Source organism: Phyllobates terribilis, unplaced genomic scaffold (assembly GCF_046119375.1).
Source record: "Phyllobates terribilis strain yellow unplaced genomic scaffold, ASM4611937v1 Scaffold_9__5_contigs__length_417890890, whole genome shotgun sequence".
NCBI classification, from domain to species: domain Eukaryota; kingdom Metazoa; phylum Chordata; class Amphibia; order Anura; family Dendrobatidae; genus Phyllobates; species Phyllobates terribilis.
The window spans coordinates 109,014,642-109,039,982 of record NW_027362769.1 but is presented as its reverse complement, the minus strand read 5'-3'; the positions used below and the strand labels follow the sequence as shown (position 1 = coordinate 109,039,982).

At 45.5% G+C, this 25,341-nt stretch overlaps 1 protein-coding gene across 7 annotated transcripts in view; it reads right to left on the bottom strand.

Moving 5' to 3' along the window:
• GPR155 (G protein-coupled receptor 155) overlaps positions 1-9,023 on the bottom strand; it is a 61,467-nt gene extending 52,444 nt beyond the window's left edge. For 2 of the 7 annotated variants that reach the window (XM_073646905.1, XM_073646912.1), the window contains exons 1-3: positions 8,882-9,023; positions 4,046-4,569; positions 2,560-2,959 (exon numbers count right to left, since the gene is read on the bottom strand). In XM_073646905.1, the coding sequence (XP_073503006.1) occupies positions 2,560-2,959; positions 4,046-4,493 (848 nt within the window). In that variant the 5' untranslated portion in view covers positions 4,494-4,569; positions 8,882-9,023. Of the gene's footprint in view, positions 1-2,559; positions 2,960-4,045; positions 4,570-8,357; positions 8,443-8,731; positions 8,750-8,858 lie in introns of those variants that run through there. The other 5 variants (XM_073646907.1, XM_073646908.1, XM_073646906.1 and 2 more) reach the window with 5 other exon arrangements.
• Between the last annotated feature and the right edge of the window lie 16,318 nt (positions 9,024-25,341).

Sequence of the window (25,341 nt, the reverse complement as noted above, 5' to 3'; positions counted from 1 at the left end):
GGAAGAGCGGGAGGGAGGGGGGGAAGAGCGGGAGGGAGGGGGGGAAGAGCGGGAGGGAGGGGGGGGAAGAGCGGGAGGGAGGGGGGGGAAGAGCGGGAGGGAGGGGGGGGAAGAGCGGGAGGGAGGGGGGGGAAGAGCGGGAGGGAGGGGGGGGGAAGAGCGGGAGGGAGGGGGGGGGAAGAGCGGGAGGGAGGGGGGGGGGAAGAGCGGGAGGGAGGGGGGGGGGAAGAGCGGGAGGGAGGGGGGGGGGGAAGAGCGGGAGGGAGGGGGGGGGGGAAGAGCGGGAGGGAGGGGGGGGAAGAGCGGGAGGGAGGGGGGGGGGAAGAGCGGGAGGGAGGGGGGGGGGAAGAGCGGGAGGGAGGGGGGGAAGAGCGGGAGGGAGGGGGGGGGAAGAGCGGGAGGGAGGGGGGGAAGAGCGGGAGGGAGGGGGGGGAAGAGCGGGAGGGAGGGGGGGGAAGAGCGGGAGGGAGGGGGGGAAGAGCGGGAGGGAGGCGAGGGAAGAGCGGGAGGCGAGGGAAGAGCGGGAGGGAGGGGGGGGAAGAGCGGGAGGGAGGGGGGGGGAAGAGCGGGAGGGAGGGGGGGAAGAGCGGGAGGGAGGGGGGGAAGAGCGGGAGGGAGGGGGGAAGAGCGGGAGGGAGGCGAGGGAAGAGCGGGAGGCGAGGGAAGAGCGGGAGGCGAGGGAAGAGCGGGAGGCGAGGGAAGAGCGGGAGGCGAGGGAAGAGCGGGAGGCGAGGGAAGAGCGGGAGGCGAGGGAAGAGCGGGAGGCGAGGGAAGAGCGGGAGGCGAGGGAAGAGCGGGAGGCGAGGGAAGAGCGGGAGGCGAGGGAAGAGCGGGAGGCGAGGGAAGAGCGGGAGGCGAGGGAAGAGCGGGAGGCGAGGGAAGAGCGGGAGGCGAGGGAAGAGCGGGAGGCGAGGGAAGAGCGGGAGGCGAGGGAAGAGCGGGAGGCGAGGGAAGAGCGGGAGGCGAGGGAAGAGCGGGAGGCGAGGGAAGAGCGGGAGGCGAGGGAAGAGCGGGAGGCGAGGGAAGAGCGGGAGGCGAGGGAAGAGCGGGAGGCGAGGGAAGAGCGGGAGGCGAGGGAAGAGCGGGAGGCGAGGGAAGAGCGGGAGGCGAGGGAAGAGCGGGAGGCGAGGGAAGAGCGGGAGGCGAGGGAAGAGCGGGAGGCGAGGGAAGAGCGGGAGGCGAGGGAAGAGCGGGAGGCGAGGGAAGAGCGGGAGGCGAGGGAAGAGCGGGAGGCGAGGGAAGAGCGGGAGGCGAGGGAAGAGCGGGAGGCGAGGGAAGAGCGGGAGGCGAGGGAAGAGCGGGAGGCGGTGAATCATCATCACAAAATAAATGGTAAAGGGCTCCACTATGGTGCCACAGGTGCCACCTATAACAGAGTTCACGAAAATGTGATGGGATTCCTAGAGTCGTATGTGTTGTTTTAAAGCCAAAATCTTCTGTAATAACTGCCTAAAATTAAAAAGTTCATCCTGCTCCACTCACTTCTGCATGGAGAGGGGAGCGGATTACGGCGACGCTTGGGCATGTATCTGTCCCATTCATCAGCTCTCTATGAAAAAGGGAGTGGAGCAGAACTAACCCAGCAAGGGAGTAAATTTTATTTCCCTAAAGCAGTGGTCTCCAACCTGCACCTCTCCAGTTGTTGCAAGACTACGACTCCCAGCATGCCTGGACCAGCACTGTAGTGTAGAAGAGCCATAACCTGGAGGCCACTGCCTTAAAGCATTTATGGCAGGATCATTCAGGTATAACAAGTCTAAATGGTATGTAGGGAATGTTTACCCGCCAGTCCAGTATAGGGCCATCACTGCATGTACGTACATGGATTCCTGCTGCCAGGTGTGAATTGAGCCTTATCTTCCATTTATTTTCGCAGGACTAAAAATGTTAAGGCCCCGTCACACATAGCGATGCTACAGCGATCCCGACAACGATACGACCTGTCAGGGATCATTGCTGCGTCGCTATGTGATCGCTGGTGAGCTGTCAAACAGGCAGGCTCACCAGCGATCAGGGGAGCAGCGACATCGTGGAAAGAATCTTTCCACGATGTCCTGCTCCTGGTTACCAGCCTGCTGAAGCAGGAGCAGGCTGGTAACCATGATAAACAGCGCGTTACTAGGTGCCCGTGTGCCCCTAGTAACGCGCTGTTTATCATGGTTACCAGCCTGATCGCTGCTCCCGCTGGTCACACACAGCGATGTGTGTTGACCAGCGGGAGGGCAAAGACCAAAAAATGGTCCAGGACATTTTGCAGCGATCAGCAACCTCACAGCAGGGGCCTGATCGCTGCAAAGTGTCACACATAGCGACATCGCTGGTGAGGTCGCTGTTGCGTCACCAAAACCGTGACACAGCAGCGATCTCACTATGTGAGACGGGGGGGGGGGGGGGGGGGGGCTTTACTTAAGAGAGTAAATAAGAAGGAATGTGCTGAATCTTCCAACCAGCAGAAAGTGTAGGTAGAGGAACTTTCACATACATCCGCTTATCACCGTCTAGAAAGATAAAACGTTTTACAACATGGCAATAAAGCGACAGCCCATAAATCATACTTACAGCTTGGCGGTGATAAGTAGCAGCAAGGCAACAAAAGACGATTTCTTCATCTTACTGGTCTGTCCGACCATTGTAAGACCCAGATAAAACAAAGCCGAGCCAGAAAAAGAACTGGCCAGGCCGTCGAGAAAATTCTCCAAGTACATAGGAATCTTCTGACCCAGTGCAAAGTTAAAGGCGATGCCTATAAATACCATAAATACTATTGGGTTTTGGAAGACGCGGAGGAGGGCCAGTCCCAAGATCTTCACTTTGCCTTGTGAAGCGTTTGGATTTTCTTTCCATTTCTGGATCTCACAGAAAACAAACCCCAGAGGGTTTAACATCATGAGCGACACCGGTGCCACCAAGTATATGTACTGGAGGTATTTAGGGTACGTGGATTGGTACAAGGCGTCAACTAGAAAACAGCAACAAGAAACAAAGAGTCAGAATATCAAATATTAGGAAGGAGTAAGCCAAGGATCATTAATATAGGATACTTGTCTGCACCGATAAGCAACATCAGGGACACGGGGGGGGGGGGGGGTCGCCATTTAAAAATTATAGGTGGATTCTGCCAATTCAGATGGATTTATGCATGATACCTAAGGTGTAAGGGTAGCTTAAAGTATAACGCCACCATGTTTTTTGTGTGATAGATGCAGGTTCCATTTTTAGGACTTGCATCTCTTTACAGAACAAGTGTAAAAAAGCCAAAAGTCTCGGTCACTCACGTGTGCAAGCAATACCCCCTTAAAGGGAATCTGTCACCAGGTTTTTTGCTACATAATATGAAAGAAGCATAATGTAGCGGCAGAGACCCTGATTCCGGAGATATGTCACTTATTGGGCTGCTTACTGTAGTTTTGATAAAATCCCTGTTATCAGCAGGTGACTAATAAACCAGCTGCCATGTAGTCCTCCATATTCATGAGCTCTGTGTAACCCCATCTTCATCACTGACTGGCAGCGTTCTTTGTACACTGTCAGAAAGCAGCCAATCAGTGATGTGGGCGGGGCTATACAAGGCTCAGCATTCAGAGAACTGCTGGATCTGCAGCAGATAAAACAGTGATTTTATCAAAACTGCAGCAAGCAGATGAGTAAGTGACATCACTGGAATCAGGGAATCTTCCCCTACATCATGCTGCTCTCAAGTAAAGAAGCAAAAACCTACTGACACATTCTCTTTAAAGGGTAACGTTTGGGAGTAATCACCTCCTTTCTGATAAGGAGGTCTGACCACTGGGACCTTCACTAGTCCTGAGAATGGGGCTCTGAAAGTCGCTTCAAAATGGAGCACTGTACTCCACTATCTGCACCAGCCTCATAGAGAATGAATGGGGCAGTCGTGAGCATGCCAAAGGGGGTTTTCAGAGCCTCGTCCTCAAGAATAGTGGGGGTCCCCATGATGCATGACCATGATAATATCACTAAAGTGCGGGAATTATTATTATTCACATGAACCTTTCTGTAGCGAGACAAGGCCTAAAAGGTATCTTACCTATGGGATAGCCAAGTGCAAAGTCATTGCTTTGAGTTGCAAATATAGGGAAGAGTCCGGCTTTGCTAAACCGACTTTCGGGGTTTGCCACTAACAAGGTCAGCACGCAGACCACCAGGAACACGGAGGCTTTGGCGATGAGTATGCTGTACAGGAAAGACCAGTTGACGTCAGAGAAGTCCAGGACCACCATGTTTTTGAACAAAAGTGCAGGAAGTGCAAAACGGGAAACGTAGTTGCCGAGTCCTTTCGCCTGGGTGGCGGTTATAACATTGGCTCTACCCGCAATGTAGCCGCACAGGATGATGCCAAAGCATTCTAACAGAGCGGGGAACAGTCTGTTTATAGACATGGAGGGAGTGCCATTCGTGGTGTTCGCAAGATCACCCAGTGACTCCGTCATATTGACAGCAGCAGACAGCTTCCACAGCTGATCAGAGGTGTCCATATTTTGTTTTTCCGGTAGTATGACTCTATGCCAATCTTAGCACCACACCAATTTCTCTATTGAGATTCATGGTGACCTAGTAGAGAACAAGAAAAAATAAGGAACGTTACTTCCAGGCAAAAAAAAATAACTCAACATCACTTTCAGATCCCCATATACAGTACCGCTCCTTCTGTCTAATACAGATTCAGTGGAGGTGCAGCCCGGTTACATATATGCACACACACACACCATACAAATATTGTGACGTATAGCTAATTGGAGTGGTAAAAAAAACAAACAAACAAAAAAAAAAAAAACACCAGACAAACTTATTTGTGGAACAAATGTTTATCTCACCCCGTACTCAGTGCTGGCCGGTGGTGGGAGAGCTTCCCTCATGAATAGCTAGGGGTCTGGTGTATTCATTCACCTTTTCTTCTAAATGGCACAATACTGTACTTTTTCATGCACCATACCATACTGCCCTTACCTATGGCATTACTGTCCAGTACCTGTCAAACCCTCTTTAACAGAGTCGTACGTAAAATAAAAAAATAATCATATACTTAGTTACCAGACCGGTGCCATTCCTCTGACGTAAGCACCACGTCTCCTGACGCAGAAACATTAGTGGAACGGTAACGGTCTGGGAAGATATATATATATATATATATATATATATTTTATTCTATGTGGGGCACTTTAGTTATTTAAAGTAACCTGACAGCAGTATTTAGCCCTAAGAGGTATTCTGAGCACTTTATCAGGCTCCTAATACGGTCTTTAATGATCCCTGTGTTATATCTAAACTCTACCCGTGTGTTTAAAAACATTAAATCCCCCCTGACTGCTGGTATCGGACTTGTCCGGGACAGCTGTCAATCATTGTGACAGCGAGCTGGGATCACGCTCACAGCAGTGCTACTGAAGTCCCAGCAGGGAGGAGATGTCATCACTCTTCTCCACCTCCCCGCACACTCGGGTTCATCAGTTACCCCACTGTGGGATAACCAATGATTGACAGTGGTCCCGGACTAGTCCGATAACAGCAGTCAGGGGGGATTTAACACCATTTATTTTTAAACACACAAGTTGCATTTAGGATAATTAAAACTGGTGTTAGGAAGCTGGTAAAAAGCTTCTAATACCTCCTAGGGTTATATCCTCCGGTCAGGTTCCCATTAAGTTTCTATAACCCAAAGACTTTCTTAAAGGGGTTGCCTAGATTATTTTTTTTTTTTGAAGATTGAAAATAATAAAAAATAAATTATACTCTCACCGACTCCCTACAGCTCTTTTTTCAACACCCGGTCCACGCTTTTTTCTACACCCTGGCCCCTTGTGTTTCGACACACTAGCAATGTCTGCTTCCCCAATCTCTGGCCGCAGTGGTGGCTTTTCTGAGCCGGATATTTGTTCAGTGGGCATCTTCTGGGTGAGCAGGCATACAAAACTGTACAATGTGATCATTGCCAATTTCACATTTTTTAGCACTCTTTAAAACCTGGATATTTAAGGAAGTAACAGAAAACTAGACAAATTGTGTCCACCATGAGACACATCGCATGACAGCTGATGGGGAACAGCTTCTATGTCTGCACATGGATATGCAGGGATGCGGTGGAAAGGTCCCGATAATAAGTCTCATGGCATAAATGGAATCTACGACACCTTGATGGATCTGACAGATGATGGCTCCCAGTGATTTACGATGGGGGTTTGGTCATTGTGGCTGTCTTCATGATGGATGAAATAGTGCTGCGTACATTACTAACTGGTGGTCCAATGCATACGGAGCAGAACTTGTGTATACTCAGTAATGACCTGCCTGTGTGCTGAGCGCGTGACTCTTCTATTCTCAGATGATAACATAGTACAAGTAGGCCACCTTCCAGACTGAGACCTTGCCAGAAAAAAAAAAAAGCGCTGTCAATAGAAACAGCACAAATAAAGCTAAGGATCTGCAGGAAGATGATAAGTTTTGCAGTAAAGTTATCACTGCCCTACACGACCATCTACAGAGAGAAGATAAAACCAGACATGGACAATAGACGGCTCAGACTGCAAAAAATAACACACCAATAATCCAAAGGAATAAAACCATATGCCACCGCAACACCAATCACCTATTATGGGTCCTTATCTCCCCCCTTCACCAATATATATACCTTGCATCATACCCCAAAATAAGAAGTAGTAAAGCGATATCCACTGAGAAAAGACATATGGGAAGGAAGGAGAGCAGCGACTTCTAGTGTCATGTGAAACAGACTGGATATCATAAGATTAGGGGCCCAGAGGGTGTTTGTATTATATTCACTTTCCAGTAATTATATAGTGGCAAGATATTGTGCAACCTTAGCCAAGTGTCGGGCACGGTGCCCACATCAAGAGAGTGCAGCACCTTTGTTAAAGGGAATCAGTCACCAGGTTTTTGCCACTTAATCGGAAAGCAGAATATCGTGGAGACAGATACTCCGATTCCAGTGATGTGTAAGTTACGGGGCTGCTTGCTGTAGTTTTGATTAAGATTATTGTTTTATCATCAAAAGATTATTATTACAGGACTAGTAAACCTGCTGCCATGTAGTCCTCCATATTCACGAGTTGTGAATAACCCCAACCCACCACTGTTTGGCAGCTATTGGGTACATTGTTCATCTTCCTATCAGTGGTCTCAGCGGGGTAATACAGGGCTCAGCATTCAGAGAACTGCTAGATCTGCAGCAGATAAAACAGTGATTTTATCAAAACTGCATCAAGAAGCCCAGGAAGTAACACATCGCTGGAATCAAGGTCTCTGCTCCTACATCGTGCTGCTCTCAGATTAAGGCCGGCGTCACACCAGCGTGCAGCATCCGATGATTGGTCGCATCGGATGCCGCGTGCTGCCCTATCAGCGGAGCGATGTTTAAATTTGGCGCCAATAATGCTGATTGGTGCCAAATTTAAACAAGCTCTGCTGATTGGTCGAGGTCGCCGGACGCGACCAATCAGTATTATTGTCGCCAAATTTAAACAACACTCTGCTGATTAGTCGCGGTTGCCGGCCGCAATCAATCAGCGATATTGGCGCCAAATTTAAAGCCCGCTCTGTTGATTGGTCGTGACTGCTGGTCGCGACCAATCAGCGATATTGGCGCCAAATTTAAACACCCCTCTGCTGATTGGTCGCGACCGCCGGACGCGACCAATCTGCATTATTGGCGCCAAATTGAAACACCGCTCTGCTGACTGGTCGCAGCTGGCGGTTGCGACCAATCAGCGATATTGGTGCCAAATTTAAACACCGTTTTTCTGATTGGTCGCAACTAATCAGCGATTTTATCGCCAAAGTTAAACACGCTCTTCGGTCCTCACTAACACAGTTTGCTGATTGGTCGCGGCCGCCACCCGCGACCAATCACCGATATTGCCGCAAAATTTAAACACCCCTCCGCTGATTGGTCGCGGTTGCCGGCCGCGACCAATCAGCGATTTTGGGGGCAAATTTAAACAACGCTCTGCTCATTGCACCCGGTCGGCCGCATACATATTCTAGAATACCCGATGCGTTAGAATCGGGCCACCATCTAGTATGTGTATATATATATATATATATATATATATATATATATATATATATATATATATATATATATATATATATATATATATATATATATATATATATATATATACATATATATACACACACAATATGGTATGTACCCCAAATGGTAAAATAAATACTGCAGCTCGCTGTGCAAAAATAATAAAAATAAATAAACTGTACTCAAGCAGCTTTAACAACACAAAAATAAAAAAAGTTTCACGTTTCAGAAACAGGCGACATAAACCTTTTTATTATTGAGACGTCTAAAACACATAGTAAAAACCTACACAGGATAGTGATCGCCGTCCTCGTCTGGACCCGGACAGTCGTGTCTCTAGGTCATTCTTACAGTACAATGAACGCCCAAAAAATCTAAAAAAAAGACAAAGATGCCAGAATGGCGGGTTTTTTAAGCGCATTTGAATTTTTCCCCTGTATTTCAGTAAATGACATGTATAATGGACGGATTCATAAAAAACTACAATTAGTTAAGAAAAAAAACAAAACAAAAAAACAAGCGCTCGTAAGGCGATGTGGACACAGAAAAAAGTTGTAGCTCTTGAAAGAAGGGGAGAAAAAAACAGAAGAGTAAAAATTGCACAGTGCTGAAGGGGTTAAACCGCAGTAAGCATGGAGAGGGCAGAGCAGAGTACACACTCACCTGTGCTCCGCCTCAGTCACCGCACAATACCAGCACAATCCTCACATACACACCAGCTCCATCAGGCTCCCACCTCTGACGCAGTCAGCCTCCTCAGGGGGCCACACACACACACACTGCACCGCACCTCCAGCTCCGCCGTCCTCTCACCAGGCTGCAGGCGGCGCTCACCACGGAGGCTCTGCCACCTTCTTCATGACTCTCACTCCGCTACAACCAGAGGCCGCGGCAGATGCGGGACGCGATAGGACGATAGCACCGTCCGTTACGTCACCACCACGTGATCAGTCACATGTGTGGGCGGGGACTAGCTCTGCGCGGAGTCTTCAGTGTTTGGTTATGAAATGTCCACAAAGCGCAATGTCGCAGTGTCCGCAGGGCTCATAGTGAGCGGCGTGTGCAGCCGTCATGTGTGTACTGTGTACATGCAGGGGCACCAGTCTGCCGTACACAGGTGTACACAGTGCTTTTATCTGAGTATACCGTGTGTGTCACCTATTATATACAGTACCCGTGTGTCACCTTTATGTTATATACAGTACCCGTGTGTCACCTCTGTTATATACAGTGCACGTGTGTCACCTCTGTTATATACAGTGCACGTGTGTCACCTCTGTTATATACAGTACCCGTGTGTCACCTCTATGTTATATACAGTGCACATGTGTCACCTTTATGTTATATACAGTACCCGTGTGTCACCTCTATGTTATATACAGTACCCGTGTGTCACCTCTGTTATATACAGTACCCGTGTGTCACCTCTATGTTATATACAGTGCACGTGTGTCACCTCTATGTTATATACAGTACCCGTGTGTCACCTCTGTTATATACAGTGCACGTGTGTCACCTCTATGTTATATACAGTGCACGTGTGTCACCTCTATGTTATATACAGTGCACGTATGTCACCTCTGTTATATACAGTGCACGTGTGTCACCTCTATGTTATATACAGTGCACGTGTGTCACCTCTATGTTATATACAGTGCACGTGTGTCACCTGTATGTTATATACAGTGCACGTGTGTCACCTCTATGTTATATACAGTGCACGTGTGTCACCTCTGTTATATACAGTACCCGTGTGTCACCTCTATATTATATACAGTGCACGTGTGTCACCTCTATGTTATATACAGTGCACGTGTGTCACCTCTGTTATATACAGTGCACGTGTGTCACCTCTATGTTATATACAGTGCACGTGTGTCACCTCTATGTTATATACAGTACCCGTGTGTCACCTCTGTTATATACAGTGCACGTGTGTCACCTCTGTTGTATACAGTGCACGTGTGTCACCTCTATGTTATATACAGTGCACGTGTGTCACCTCTGTTATATACAGTGCACGTGTGTCACCTCTGTTATATACAGCTCACGTGTGTCACCTCTATGTTATATACAGTGCACGTGTGTCACCTCTGTTATCTACAGTGCACGTGTGTCACCTCTATGTTATATACAGTGCACGTGTGTCACCTCTGTTATATACAGTGCACGTGTGTCACCTCTATGTTATATACAGTGCACGTGTCACCTCTATGTTATATACAGTGCACGTGTGTCACCTCTGTTATATACAGTACCCGTGTGTCACCTCTATGTTATATACAGTGCACGTGTGTCACCTCTGTTATATACAGTGCACGTGTGTCACCTCTATGTTATATACAGTGCACGTGTGTCACCTCTATGTTATATACAGTACCCGTGTGTCACCTCTGTTATATACAGTGCACGTGTGTCACCTCTGTTGTATACAGTGCACGTGTGTCACCTCTATGTTATATACAGTGCACATGTGTCACCTCTGTTATATACAGTGCACGTGTGTCACCTCTGTTATATACAGTGCACGTGTGTCACCTCTATGTTATATACAGTGCATGTGTGTCACCTCTGTTATATACAGTGCACGTGTGTCACCTCTGTTATATACAGTACACGTGTGTCACCTCTATGTTATATACAGTGCACGTGTGTCACCTCTATGTTATATACAGTGCACGTGTGTCACCTCTGTTATATACAGTGCACGTGTGTCACCTCTGTTATATACAGTACACGTGTGTCACCTCTATGTTATATACAGTGCACGTGTGTCACCTCTGTTATATACAGTGCACGTGTGTCACCTCTATGTTATATACAGTGCACGTGTGTCACCTCTGTTATATACAGTACCCGTGTGTCACCTCTATGTTATATACAGTGCACGTGTGTCACCTCTATGTTATATACAGTGCACGTGTGTCACCTCTGTTATATACAGTGCACGTGTGTCACCTCTATGTTATATACAGTACCCGTGTGTCACCTCTGTTATATACAGTGCACGTGTGTCACCTCTGTTATATACAGTACCCGTGTGTCACCTCTGTTATATACAGTGCACGTGTGTCACCTCTGTTATATACAGTGCACGTGTGTCACCTCTATGTTATATACAGTGCATGTGTGTCACCTCTGTTATATACAGTGCACGTGTGTCACCTCTGTTATATACAGTACACGTGTGTCACCTCTATGTTATATACAGTGCACGTGTGTCACCTCTATGTTATATACAGTGCACGTGTGTCACCTCTGTTATATACAGTACCCGTGTGTCACCTCTGTTATATACAGTGCACGTGTGTCACCTCTGTGTTATATACAGTGCACGTGTGTCACCTCTGTTATATACAGTGCACGTGTGTCACCTCTGTTATATACAGTGCACATGTGTCACCTCTATGTTATATACAGTGCACGTGTGTCACCTCTGTTATATACAGTGCACGTGTGTCACCTCTGTGATATAGAGTGCACATGTGTCACCTCTATGTTATATACAGTGCACGTGTGTCACCTCTATGTTATATACAGTGCACGTGTGTCACCTCTTATATACAGTGCACGTGTGTCACCTCTATGTTATATACAGTGCACGTGTGCCACCTCTGTTATATACAGTGCACGTGTGTCACCTCTATGTTATATACAGTGCACATGTGTCAGCTCTATGTTATATACAGTGCACGGGTGTCACCTCTGTTATATACAGTGCACGTGTCACCTCTTATATACAGTGCACGTGTGTCACCTCTGTTATATACAGTGCACGTGTGTCACCTCTGTGATATACAGTGCACATGTGTCACCTCTATGTTATATACAGTGCACGTGTGTCACCTCTGTTATATACAGTGCACGTGTGTCACCTCTTATATACAGTGCACGTGTGTCACCTCTGTTATATACAGTGCACGTGTGTCACCTCTTATATACAGTGCGCGTGTGTCACCTCTGTTATATACAGTGCACGTGTGTCACCTCTGTTATATACAGTGCACGTGTCACCTCTTATATACAGTGCACGTGTGTCACCTCTGTTATATACAGTGCACGTGTGTCACCTCTTAAATACAGTGCACGTGTGTCACCTCTTATATACAGTGCGCGTGTGTCACCTCTGTTATATACAGTGCACGTGTGTCACCTCTATGTTATATACAGTGCACGTGTGTCACCTCTGTTATATACAGTGCACGTGTGTCACCTCTATGTTATCTACAGTGCACATGTGTCACCTCTGTTATATACAGTGCACGTGTGTCACCTCTATGTTATCTACAGTGTACATGTGTCACCTCTGTTATATACAGTGCACGTGTGTCACCTCTATGTTATATACAGTGCACGTGTGTCACCTCTGTTATATACAGTGCACGTGTGTCACCTCTATGTTATATTCAGTGCACGTGTGTCACCTTTGTTATATACAGTGCACGTGTGTCACCTCTGTTATACACAGTGCACATGTGTCACCTCTTAAATACAGTGCATGTGTGTCACCTCTGTTATATACAGTGCACGTGTATCACCACTTATATACAGTGCACGTGTGTCACCTCTGTTATATACAATTCACGTGTGTCACCTCTGTTATATACAGTGCACGTGTGTCACCTCTATGTTATATACAGTGCACGTGTGTCACCTCTGTGATATACAGTGCACATGTGTCACCTCTATGTTATATACAGTGCACGTGTGTCACCTCTGTTATATACAGTGCACGTGTGTCACCTCTTATATACAGTGCACGTGTGTCACCTCTGTTATATACAGTGCACGTGTGTCACCTCTGTTATATACAGTGCACGTGTGTCACCTCTGTTATATACTGTACCCGTGTGTCACCTCTGTTATATACAGTGCACGTGTGTCACCTCTGTTATATACAGTACCCGTGTGTCACCTCTGTTATATACAGTGCACGTGTGTCACCTCTGTTATATACAGTGCACGTGTGTCACCTCTGTGTTATATACAGTGCACGTGTGTCACCTCTGTTATATACAGTGCACGTGTGTCACCTCTGTTATATACAGTGCACATGTGTCACCTCTATGTTATATACAGTGCACGTGTGTCACCTCTGTTATATACAGTGCACGTGTGTCACCTCTGTTATATACAGTGCACGTGTGTCACCTCTGTTATATACAGTACCCGTGTGTCACCTCTGTTATATACAGTGCACGTGTGTCACCTCTGTTATATACAGTGCACGTATGTCACCTCTGTGTTATATACAGTGCACGTGTGTCACCTCTGTTATATACAGTGCACGTATGTCACCTCTGTTATATACAGTGCACATGTGTCACCTCTATGTTATATACAGTGCACGTGTGTCACCTCTGTTATATACAGTGCACGTGTGTCACCTCTGTGATATAGAGTGCACATGTGTCACCTCTATGTTATATACACTGCACGTGTGTCACCTCTATGTTATATACAGTGCACGTGTGTCACCTCTTATATACAGTGCACGTGTGTCACCTCTATGTTATATACAGTGCACGTGTGCCACCTCTGTTATATACAGTGCACGTGTGTCACCTCTATGTTATATACAGTGCACATGTGTCAGCTCTATGTTATATACAGTGCACGTGTGTCACCTCTGTTATATACAGTGCACGTGTCACCTCTTATATACAGTGCACGTGTGTCACCTCTGTTATATACAGTGCACGTGTGTCACCTCTGTGATATACAGTGCACATGTGTCACCTCTATGTTATATACAGTGCACGTGTGTCACCTCTGTTATATACAGTGCACGTGTGTCACCTCTTATATACAGTGCACGTGTGTCACCTCTGTTATATACAGTGCACGTGTGTCACCTCTTATATACAGTGCGCGTGTGTCACCTCTGTTATATACAGTGCACGTGTGTCACCTCTGTTATATACAGTGCACGTGTCACCTCTTATATACAGTGCACGTGTGTCACCTCTGTTATATACAGTGCACGTGTGTCACCTCTTAAATACAGTGCACGTGTGTCACCTCTTATATACAGTGCGCGTGTGTCACCTCTGTTATATACAGTGCACGTGTGTCACCTCTATGTTATATACAGTGCACGTGTGTCACCTCTGTTATATACAGTGCACGTGTGTCACCTCTATGTTATCTACAGTGCACATGTGTCACCTCTGTTATATACAGTGCACGTGTGTCACCTCTATGTTATCTACAGTGTACATGTGTCACCTCTGTTATATACAGTGCACGTGTGTCACCTCTATGTTATATACAGTGCACGTGTGTCACCTCTGTTATATACAGTGCACGTGTGTCACCTCTATGTTATATTCAGTGCACGTGTGTCACCTTTGTTATATACAGTGCACGTGTGTCACCTCTGTTATACACAGTGCACATGTGTCACCTCTTAAATACAGTGCATGTGTGTCACCTCTGTTATATACAGTGCACGTGTATCACCACTTATATACAGTGCACGTGTGTCACCTCTGTTATATACAATTCACGTGTGTCACCTCTGTTATATACAGTGCACGTGTGTCACCTCTATGTTATATACAGTGCACGTGTGTCACCTCTGTGATATACAGTGCACATGTGTCACCTCTATGTTATATACAGTGCACGTGTGTCACCTCTGTTATATACAGTGCACGTGTGTCACCTCTTATATACAGTGCACGTGTGTCACCTCTGTTATATACAGTGCACGTGTGTCACCTCTGTTATATACAGTGCACGTGTGTCACCTCTGTTATATACTGTACCCGTGTGTCACCTCTGTTATATACAGTGCACGTGTGTCACCTCTGTTATATACAGTACCCGTGTGTCACCTCTGTTATATACAGTGCACGTGTGTCACCTCTGTTATATACAGTGCACGTGTGTCACCTCTGTGTTATATACAGTGCACGTGTGTCACCTCTGTTATATACAGTGCACGTGTGTCACCTCTGTTATATACAGTGCACATGTGTCACCTCTATGTTATATACAGTGCACGTGTGTCACCTCTGTTATATACAGTGCACGTGTGTCACCTCTGTTATATACAGTGCACGTGTGTCACCTCTGTTATATACAGTACCCGTGTGTCACCTCTGTTATATACAGTGCACGTGTGTCACCTCTGTTATATACAGTGCACGTGTGTCACCTCTGTGTTATATACAGTGCACGTGTGTCACCTCTGTTATATACAGTGCACGTATGTCACCTCTGTTATATACAGTGCACATGTGTCACCTCTATGTTATATACAGTGCACGTGTGTCACCTCTGTTATATACAGTGCACGTGTGTCACCTCTGTTATATACAGTGCACGTGTGTCACCTCTGTGTTATATACAGTGCACGTGTGTCACCTCTGTTATATACAGTGCACGTGTGTCACCTCTGTTATATACAGTGCACATGTGTCACCTCTATGTTATATACAGTGCACGTGTGTCACCTCTGTTATATACAGTGCACGTGTGTCACCTCTGTTATATACAGTGCACGTGTGTCACCTCTGTTATATACAGTACCCGTGTGTCACCTCTGTTATATACAGTGCACGTGTGTCACCTCTGTTATATACAGTGCACGTGTGTCACCTCTGTGTTATATACAGTGCACGTGTGTCACCTCTGTTATATACAGTGCACGTATGTCACCTCTGTTATATACAGTGCACATGTGTCACCTCTATGTTATATACAGTGCACGTGTGTCACCTCTGTTATATACAGTGCACGTGTGTCACCTCTGTGATATAGAGTGCACATGTGTCACCTCTATGTTATATACAGTGCACGTGTGTCACCTCTTATATACAGTGCACGTGTGTCACCTCTATGTTATATACAGTGCACGTATGCCACCTCTGTTATATACAGTGCACATGTGTCAGCTCTATGTTATATACAGTGCACGTGTGTCACCTCTGTTATATACAGTGCACGTGTCACCTCTTATATACAGTGCACGTGTGTCACCTCTGTTATATACAGTGCACGTGTGTCACCTCTGTTATATACAGTGCACGTGTGTCACCTCTATGTTATATACAATGCACGTGTGTCACCTCTGTTATATACAGTGCACATGTGTCACCTCTTATATACAGTGCACGTGTGTCACCTCTGTTATATACAGTGCACGTGTGTCACCTCTGTTATATACAGTGCACATGTGTCACCTCTTATATACAGTGCACGTGTGTCACCTCTGTTATATACAGTGCACGTGTGTCACCTCTGTTATATACAGTGTACGTGTGTCACCTCTATGTTATATACAGTGCACGTGTGTCACCTCTGTTATATACAGTGCACATGTGTCACCTCTTATATACAGTGCACGTGTGTCACCTCTATGTTATATACAGTGCAAGTGTGTCACCTCTGTGATATACAGTGCACATGTGTCACCTCTATGTTATATACAGTGCACGTGTGTCACCTCTGTTATATACAGTCCACGTGTTTCACCTCTTATATACAGTGCACGTGTGTCACCTCTGTTATATACAGTGCACGTGTGTCACCTCTTATATACAGTGCGCGTGTGTCACCTCTGTTATATACAGTGCACGTGTGTCACCTCTGTTATATACAGTGCACGTGTGTCACCTCTGTTATATACAGTGCACGTGTCACCTCTTATATACAGTGCACGTGTGTCACCTCTGTTATATACAGTGCACGTGTGTCACCTCTTAAATACAGTGCACGTGTGTCACCTCTTATATACAGTGCGCGTGTGTCACCTGTGTTATATACAGTGCACGTGTGTCACCTCTATGTTATATACAGTGCACGTGTGTCACCTCTGTTATATACAGTGCACGTGTGTCACCTCTATGTTATCTACAGTGCACATGTGTCACCTCTGTTATATACAGTGCAAGTGTGTCATCTCTATGTTATCTACAGTGTACATGTGTCACCTCTGTTATATACAGTGCACGTGTGTCACCTCTATGTTATATACAGTGCACGTGTGTCACCTCTGTTATATACAGTGCACGTGTGTCACCTCTATGTTATATACAGTGCACGTGTGCCACCTCTGTTATATACAGTGCACGTGTGTCACCTCTATGTTATATACAGTGCACATGTGTCAGCTCTATGTTATATACAGTGCACGTGTGTCACCTCTGTTATATACAGTGCACGTGTCACCTCTTATATACAGTGCACGTGTGTCACCTCTGTTATATACAGTGCACGTGTGTCACCTCTGTGATATACAGTGCACATGTGTCACCTCTATGTTATATACAGTGCACGTGTGTCACCTCTGTTATATACAGTGCACGTGTGTCACCTCTTATATACAGTGCACGTGTGTCACCTCTGTTATATACAGTGCACGTGTGTCACCTCTTATATACAGTGCGCGTGTGTCACCTCTGTTATATACAGTGCACGTGTGTCACCTCTGTTATATACAGTGCACGTGTCACCTCTTATATACAGTGCACGTGTGTCACCTCTGTTATATACAGTGCACGTGTGTCACCTCTTAAATACAGTGCACGTGTGTCACCTCTTATATACAGTGCGCGTGTGTCACCTCTGTTATATACAGTGCACGTGTGTCACCTCTATGTTATATACAGTGCACGTGTGTCACCTCTGTTATATACAGTGCACGTGTGTCACCTCTATGTTATCTACAGTGCACATGTGTCACCTCTGTTATATACAGTGCACGTGTGTCACCTCTATGTTATCTACAGTGTACATGTGTCACCTCTGTTATATACAGTGCACGTGTGTCACCTCTATGTTATATACAGTGCACGTGTGTCACCTCTGTTATATACAGTGCACGTGTGTCACCTCTATGTTATATTCAGTGCACGTGTGTCACCTTTGTTATATACAGTGCACGTGTGTCACCTCTGTTATACACAGTGCACATGTGTCACCTCTTAAATACAGTGCATGTGTGTCACCTCTGTTATATACAGTGCACGTGTATCACCACTTATATACAGTGCACGTGTGTCACCTCTGTTATATACAATTCACGTGTGTCACCTCTGTTATATACAGTGCACGTGTGTCACCTTTATGTTATATACAGTGCACGTGTGTCACCTCTGTGATATACAGTGCACATGTGTCACCTCTATGTTATATACAGTGCACGTGTGTCACCTCTGTTATATACAGTGCACGTGTGTCACCTCTTATATACAGTGCACGTGTGTCACCTCTGTTATATACAGTGCACGTGTGTCACCTCTGTTATATACTGTACCCGTGTGTCACCTCTGTTATATACAGTGCACGTGTGTCACCTCTGTTATATACAGTACCCGTGTGTCACCTCTGTTATATACAGTGCACGTGTGTCACCTCTGTTATATACAGTGCACGTGTGTCACCTCTGTGTTATATACAGTGCACGTGTGTCACCTCTGTTATATACAGTGCACGTGTGTCACCTCTGTTATATACAGTGCACATGTGTCACCTCTATGTTATATACAGTGCACGTGTGTCACCTCTGTTATATACAGTGCACGTGTGTCACCTCTGTTATATACAGTGCACGTGTGTCACCTCTGTTATATACAGTACCCGTGTGTCACCTCTGTTATATACAGTGCACGTGTGTCACCTCTGTTATATACAGTGCACGTGTGTCACCTCTGTGTTATATACAGTGCACGTGTGTCACCTCTGTTATATACAGTGCACGTATGTCACCTCTGTTATATACAGTGCACATGTGTCACCTCTATGTTATATACACTGCACGTGTGTCACCTCTGTTATATACAGTGCACGTGTGTCACCTCTGTAATATAGAGTGCACATGTGTCACCTCTATGTTATATACAGTGCACGTGTGTCACCTCTATGTTATATACAGTGCACGTGTGTCACCTCTTATATACAGTGCACGTGTGTCACCTCTATGTTATATACAGTGCACGTGTGCCACCTCTGTTATATACAGTGCACGTGTGTCACCTCTATGTTATATACAGTGCACATGTGTCAGCTCTATGTTATATACAGTGCACGTGTGTCACCTCTTTTATATACAGTGCACGTGTCACCTCTTATATACAGTGCACGTGTGTCACCTCTGTTATATACAGTGCACGTGTGTCACCTCTGTTATATACAGTGCACGTGTGTCACCTCTATGTTATATACAATGCACGTGTGTCACCTCTGTTATATACAGTGCACATGTGTCACCTCTTATATACAGTGCACGTGTGTCACCTCTGTTATATACAGTGCACGTGTGTCACCTCTGTTATATACAGTGCACATGTGTCACCTCTTATATACAGTGCACGTGTGTCACCTCTGTTATATACAGTGCACGTGTGTCACCTCTGTTATATACAGTGTACGTGTGTCACCTCTATGTTATATACAGTGCACGTGTGTCACCTCTGTTATATACAGTGCACATGTGTCACCTCTTATATACAGTGCACGTGTGTCACCTCTATGTTATATACAGTGCAAGTGTGTCACCTCTGTGATATACAGTGCACATGTGTCACCTCTATGTTATATACAGTGCACGTGTGTCACCTCTGTTATATACAGTCCACGTGTGTCACCTCTTATATACAGTGCACGTGTGTCACCTCTGTTATATACAGTGCACGTGTGTCACCTCTTATATACAGTGCGCGTGTGTCACCTCTGTTATATACAGTGCACGTGTGTCACCTCTGTTATATACAGTGCACGTGTCACCTCTTATATACAGTGCACGTGTGTCACCTCTGTTATATACAGTGCACGTGTGTCACCTCTTAAATACAGTGCACGTGTGTCACCTCTTATATACAGTGCGCGTGTGTCACCTGTGTTATATACAGTGCACGTGTGTCACCTCTATGTTATATACAGTGCACGTGTGTCACCTCTGTTATATACAGTGCACGTGTGTCACCTCTATGTTATCTACAGTGCACATGTGTCACCTCTGTTATATACAGTGCAAGTGTGTCATCTCTATGTTATCTACAGTGTACATGTGTCACCTCTGTTATATACAGTGCACGTGTGTCACCTCTATGTTATATACAGTGCACGTGTGTCACCTCTGTTATATACAGTGCACGTGTGTCACCTCTATGTTATATTCAGTGCACGTGTGTCACCTCTGTTATATACAGTGCACGTGTGTCACCTCTGTTATATACAGTACACGTGTGTCACCTCTATGTTATATACAGTGCACGTGTGTCACCTCTATGTTATATACAGTACCCGTGTGTCACCTCTATGTTATATACAGTGCACGTGTGTCACCTCTATGTTATATACAGTACCCGTGTGTCACCTCTGTTATATACAGTGCACGTGTGTCACCTCTATGTTATATACAGTGCACGTGTGTCACCTCTATGTTATATACAGTGCACGTATGTCACCTCTGTTATATACAGTGCACGTGTGTCACCTCTGTTATATACAGCTCACGTGTGTCACCTCTATGTTATATACAGTGCACGTGTGTCACCTCTATGTTATATACAGTGCACGTGTGTCACCTCTATGTTATATACAGTGCACGTGTGTCACCTGTATGTTATATACAGTGCACGTGTGTCACCTCTATGTTATATACAGTGCACGTGTGTCACCTCTGTTATATACAGTACCCGTGTGTCACCTCTATATTATATACAGTGCACGTGTGTCACCTCTATGTTATATACAGTGCACGTGTGTCACCTCTGTTATATACAGTGCACGTGTGTCACCTCTATGTTATATACAGTGCACGTGTGTCACCTCTATGTTATATACAGTACCCGTGTGTCACCTCTGTTATATACAGTGCACGTGTGTCACCTCTGTTGTATATAGTGCACGTGTGTCACCTCTATGTTATATACAGTGCACGTGTGTCACCTCTGTTATATACAGTGCACGTGTGTCACCTCTGTTATATACAGCTCACGTGTGTCACCTCTATGTTATATACAGTGCACGTGTGTCACCTCTGTTATCTACAGTGCACGTGTGTCACCTCTATGTTATATACAGTGCACGTGTGTCACCTCTGTTATATACAGTGCACGTGTGTCACCTCTATGTTATATACAGTGCACGTGTCACCTCTATGTTATATACAGTGCACGTGTGTCACCTCTGTTATATACAGTACCCGTGTGTCACCTCTATGTTATATACAGTGCACGTGTGTCACCTCTGTTATATACAGTGCACGTGTGTCACCTCTATGTTATATACAGTGCACGTGTGTCACCTCTATGTTATATACAGTACCCGTGTGTCACCTCTGTTATATACAGTGCACGTGTGTCACCTCTGTTGTATACAGTGCACGTGTGTCACCTCTATGTTATATACAGTGCACATGTGTCACCTCTGTTATATACAGTGCACGTGTGTCACCTCTGTTATATACAGTACCCGTGTGTCACCTCTATGTTATATACAGTACCCGTGTGTCACCTCTGTTATATACAGTGCACGTGTGTCACCTCTGTTATATACAGTGCACGTGTGTCACCTCTATGTTATATACAGTGCACGTGTGTCACCTCTATGTTATATACAGTGCATGTGTGTCACCTCTGTTATATACAGTGCACGTGTGTCACCTCTGTTATATACAGTACACGTGTGTCACCTCTATGTTATATACAGTGCACGTGTGTCACCTCTATGTTATATACAGTGCACGTGTGTCACCTCTGTTATATACAGTGCACGTGTGTCACCTCTGTTATATACAGTACACGTGTGTCACCTCTATGTTATATACAGTGCACGTGTGTCACCTCTGTTATATACAGTGCACGTGTGTCACCTCTATGTTATATACAGTGCACGTGTGTCACCTCTGTTATATACAGTACCCGTGTGTCACCTCTATGTTATATACAGTGCACGTGTGTCACCTCTATGTTATATACAGTGCACGTGTGTCACCTCTGTTATATACAGTGCACGTGTGTCACCTCTATGTTATATACAGTACCCGTGTGTCACCTGTTATATACAGTGCACGTGTGTCACCTCTGTTATATACAGTACCCGTGTGTCACCTCTGTTATATACAGTGCACGTGTGTCACCTCTGTTATATACAGTGCACGTGTGTCACCTCTATGTTATATACAGTGCATGTGTGTCACCTCTGTTATATACAGTGCACGTGTGTCACCTCTGTTATATACAGTACACGTGTGTCACCTCTATGTTATATACAGTGCACGTGTGTCACCTCTATGTTATATACAGTGCACGTGTGTCACCTCTATGTTATATACAGTGCACGTGTCACCTCTATGTTATATACAGTGCACGTGTGTCACCTCTGTTATATACAGTACCCGTGTGTCACCTCTATGTTATATACAGTGCACGTGTGTCACCTCTGTTATATACAGTGCACGTGTGTCACCTCTATGTTATATACAGTGCACGTGTGTCACCTCTATGTTATATACAGTACCCGTGTGTCACCTCTGTTATATACAGTGCACGTGTGTCACCTCTGTTGTATACAGTGCACGTGTGTCACCTCTATGTTATATACAGTGCACATGTGTCACCTCTGTTATATACAGTGCACGTGTGTCACCTCTGTTATATACAGTACCCGTGTGTCACCTCTATGTTATATACAGTACCCGTGTGTCACCTCTGTTATATACAGTGCACGTGTGTCACCTCTGTTATATACAGTGCACGTGTGTCACCTCTATGTTATATACAGTGCACGTGTGTCACCTCTATGTTATATACAGTGCATGTGTGTCACCTCTGTTATATACAGTGCACGTGTGTCACCTCTGTTATATACAGTACACGTGTGTCACCTCTATGTTATATACAGTGCACGTGTGTCACCTCTATGTTATATACAGTGCACGTTTGTCACTTCTGTTATATACAGTGCACGTGTGTCACCTCTGTTATATACAGTACACGTGTGTCACCTCTATGTTATATACAGTGCACGTGTGTCACCTCTGTTATATACAGTGCACGTGTGTCACCTCTATGTTATATACAGTGCACGTGTGTCACCTCTGTTATATACAGTACCCGTGTGTCACCTCTATGTTATATACAGTGCACGTGTGTCACCTCTATGTTATATACAGTGCACGTGTGTCACCTCTGTTATATACAGTGCACGTGTGTCACCTCTATGTTATATACAGTACCCGTGTGTCACCTCTGTTATATACAGTGCACGTGTGTCACCTCTGTTATATACAGTACCCGTGTGTCACCTCTGTTATATACAGTGCACGTGTGTCACCTCTGTTATATACAGTGCACGTGTGTCACCTCTATGTTATATACAGTGCATGTGTGTCACCTCTGTTATATACAGTGCACGTGTGTCACCTCTGTTATATACAGTACACGTGTGTCACCTCTATGTTATATACAGTGCACGTGTGTCACCTCTATGTTATATACAGTGCACGTGTGTCACCTCTGTTATATACAGTACCCGTGTGTCACCTCTGTTATATACAGTGCACGTGTGTCACCTCTGTGTTATATACAGTGCACGTGTGTCACCTCTGTTATATACAGTGCACGTGTGTCACCTCTGTTATATACAGTGCACATGTGTCACCTCTATGTTATATACAGTGCACGTGTGTCACCTCTGTTATATACAGTGCACGTGTGTCACCTCTGTGATATAGAGTGCACATGTGTCACCTCTATGTTATATACAGTGCACGTGTGTCACCTCTATGTTATATACAGTGCACGTGTGTCACCTCTTATATACAGTGCACGTGTGTCACCTCTATGTTATATACAGTGCACGTGTGCCACCTCTGTTATATACAGTGCACGTGTGTCACCTCTATGTTATATACAGTGCACATGTGTCAGCTCTATGTTATATACAGTGCACGTGTGTCACCTCTGTTATATACAGTGCACGTGTCACCTCTTATATACAGTGCACGTGTGTCACCTCTGTTATATACAGTGCACGTGTGTCACCTCTGTGATATACAGTGCACATGTGTCACCTCTATGTTATATACAGTGCACGTGTGTCACCTCTGTTATATACAGTGCACGTGTGTCACCTCTTATATACAGTGCACGTGTGTCACCTCTGTTATATACAGTGCACGTGTGTCACCTCTTATATACAGTGCGCGTGTGTCACCTCTGTTATATACAGTGCACGTGTGTCACCTCTGTTATATACAGTGCACGTGTCACCTCTTATATACAGTGCACGTGTGTCACCTCTGTTATATACAGTGCACGTGTGTCACCTCTTAAATACAGTGCACGTGTGTCACCTCTTATATACAGTGCGCGTGTGTCACCTCTGTTATATACAGTGCACGTGTGTCACCTCTATGTTATATACAGTGCACGTGTGTCACCTCTGTTATATACAGTGCACGTGTGTCACCTCTATGTTATCTACAGTGCACATGTGTCACCTCTGTTATATACAGTGCACGTGTGTCACCTCTATGTTATCTACAGTGTACATGTGTCACCTCTGTTATATACAGTGCACGTGTGTCACCTCTATGTTATATACAGTGCACGTGTGTCACCTCTGTTATATACAGTGCACGTGTGTCACCTCTATGTTATATTCAGTGCACGTGTGTCACCTTTGTTATATACAGTGCACGTGTGTCACCTCTGTTATACACAGTGCACATGTGTCACCTCTTAAATACAGTGCATGTGTGTCACCTCTGTTATATACAGTGCACGTGTATCACCTCTTATATACAGTGCACGTGTGTCACCTCTGTTATATACAATTCACGTGTGTCACCTCTGTTATATACAGTGCACGTGTGTCACCTCTATGTTATATACAGTGCACGTGTGTCACCTCTGTGATATACAGTGCACATGTGTCACCTCTATGTTATATACAGTGCACGTGTGTCACCTCTGTTATATACAGTGCACGTGTGTCACCTCTTATATACAGTGCACGTGTGTCACCTCTGTTATATACAGTGCACGTGTGTCACCTCTGTTATATACAGTGCACGTGTGTCACCTCTGTTATATACAGTGCACGTGTGTCACCTCTGTTATATACAGTGCACGTGTGTCACCTCTGTTATATACAGTACCCGTGTGTCACCTCTGTTATATACAGTGCACGTGTGTCACCTCTGTTATATACAGTGCACGTGTGTCACCTCTGTGTTATATACAGTGCACGTGTGTCACCTCTGTTATATACAGTGCACGTGTGTCACCTCTGTTATATACAGTGCACATGTGTCA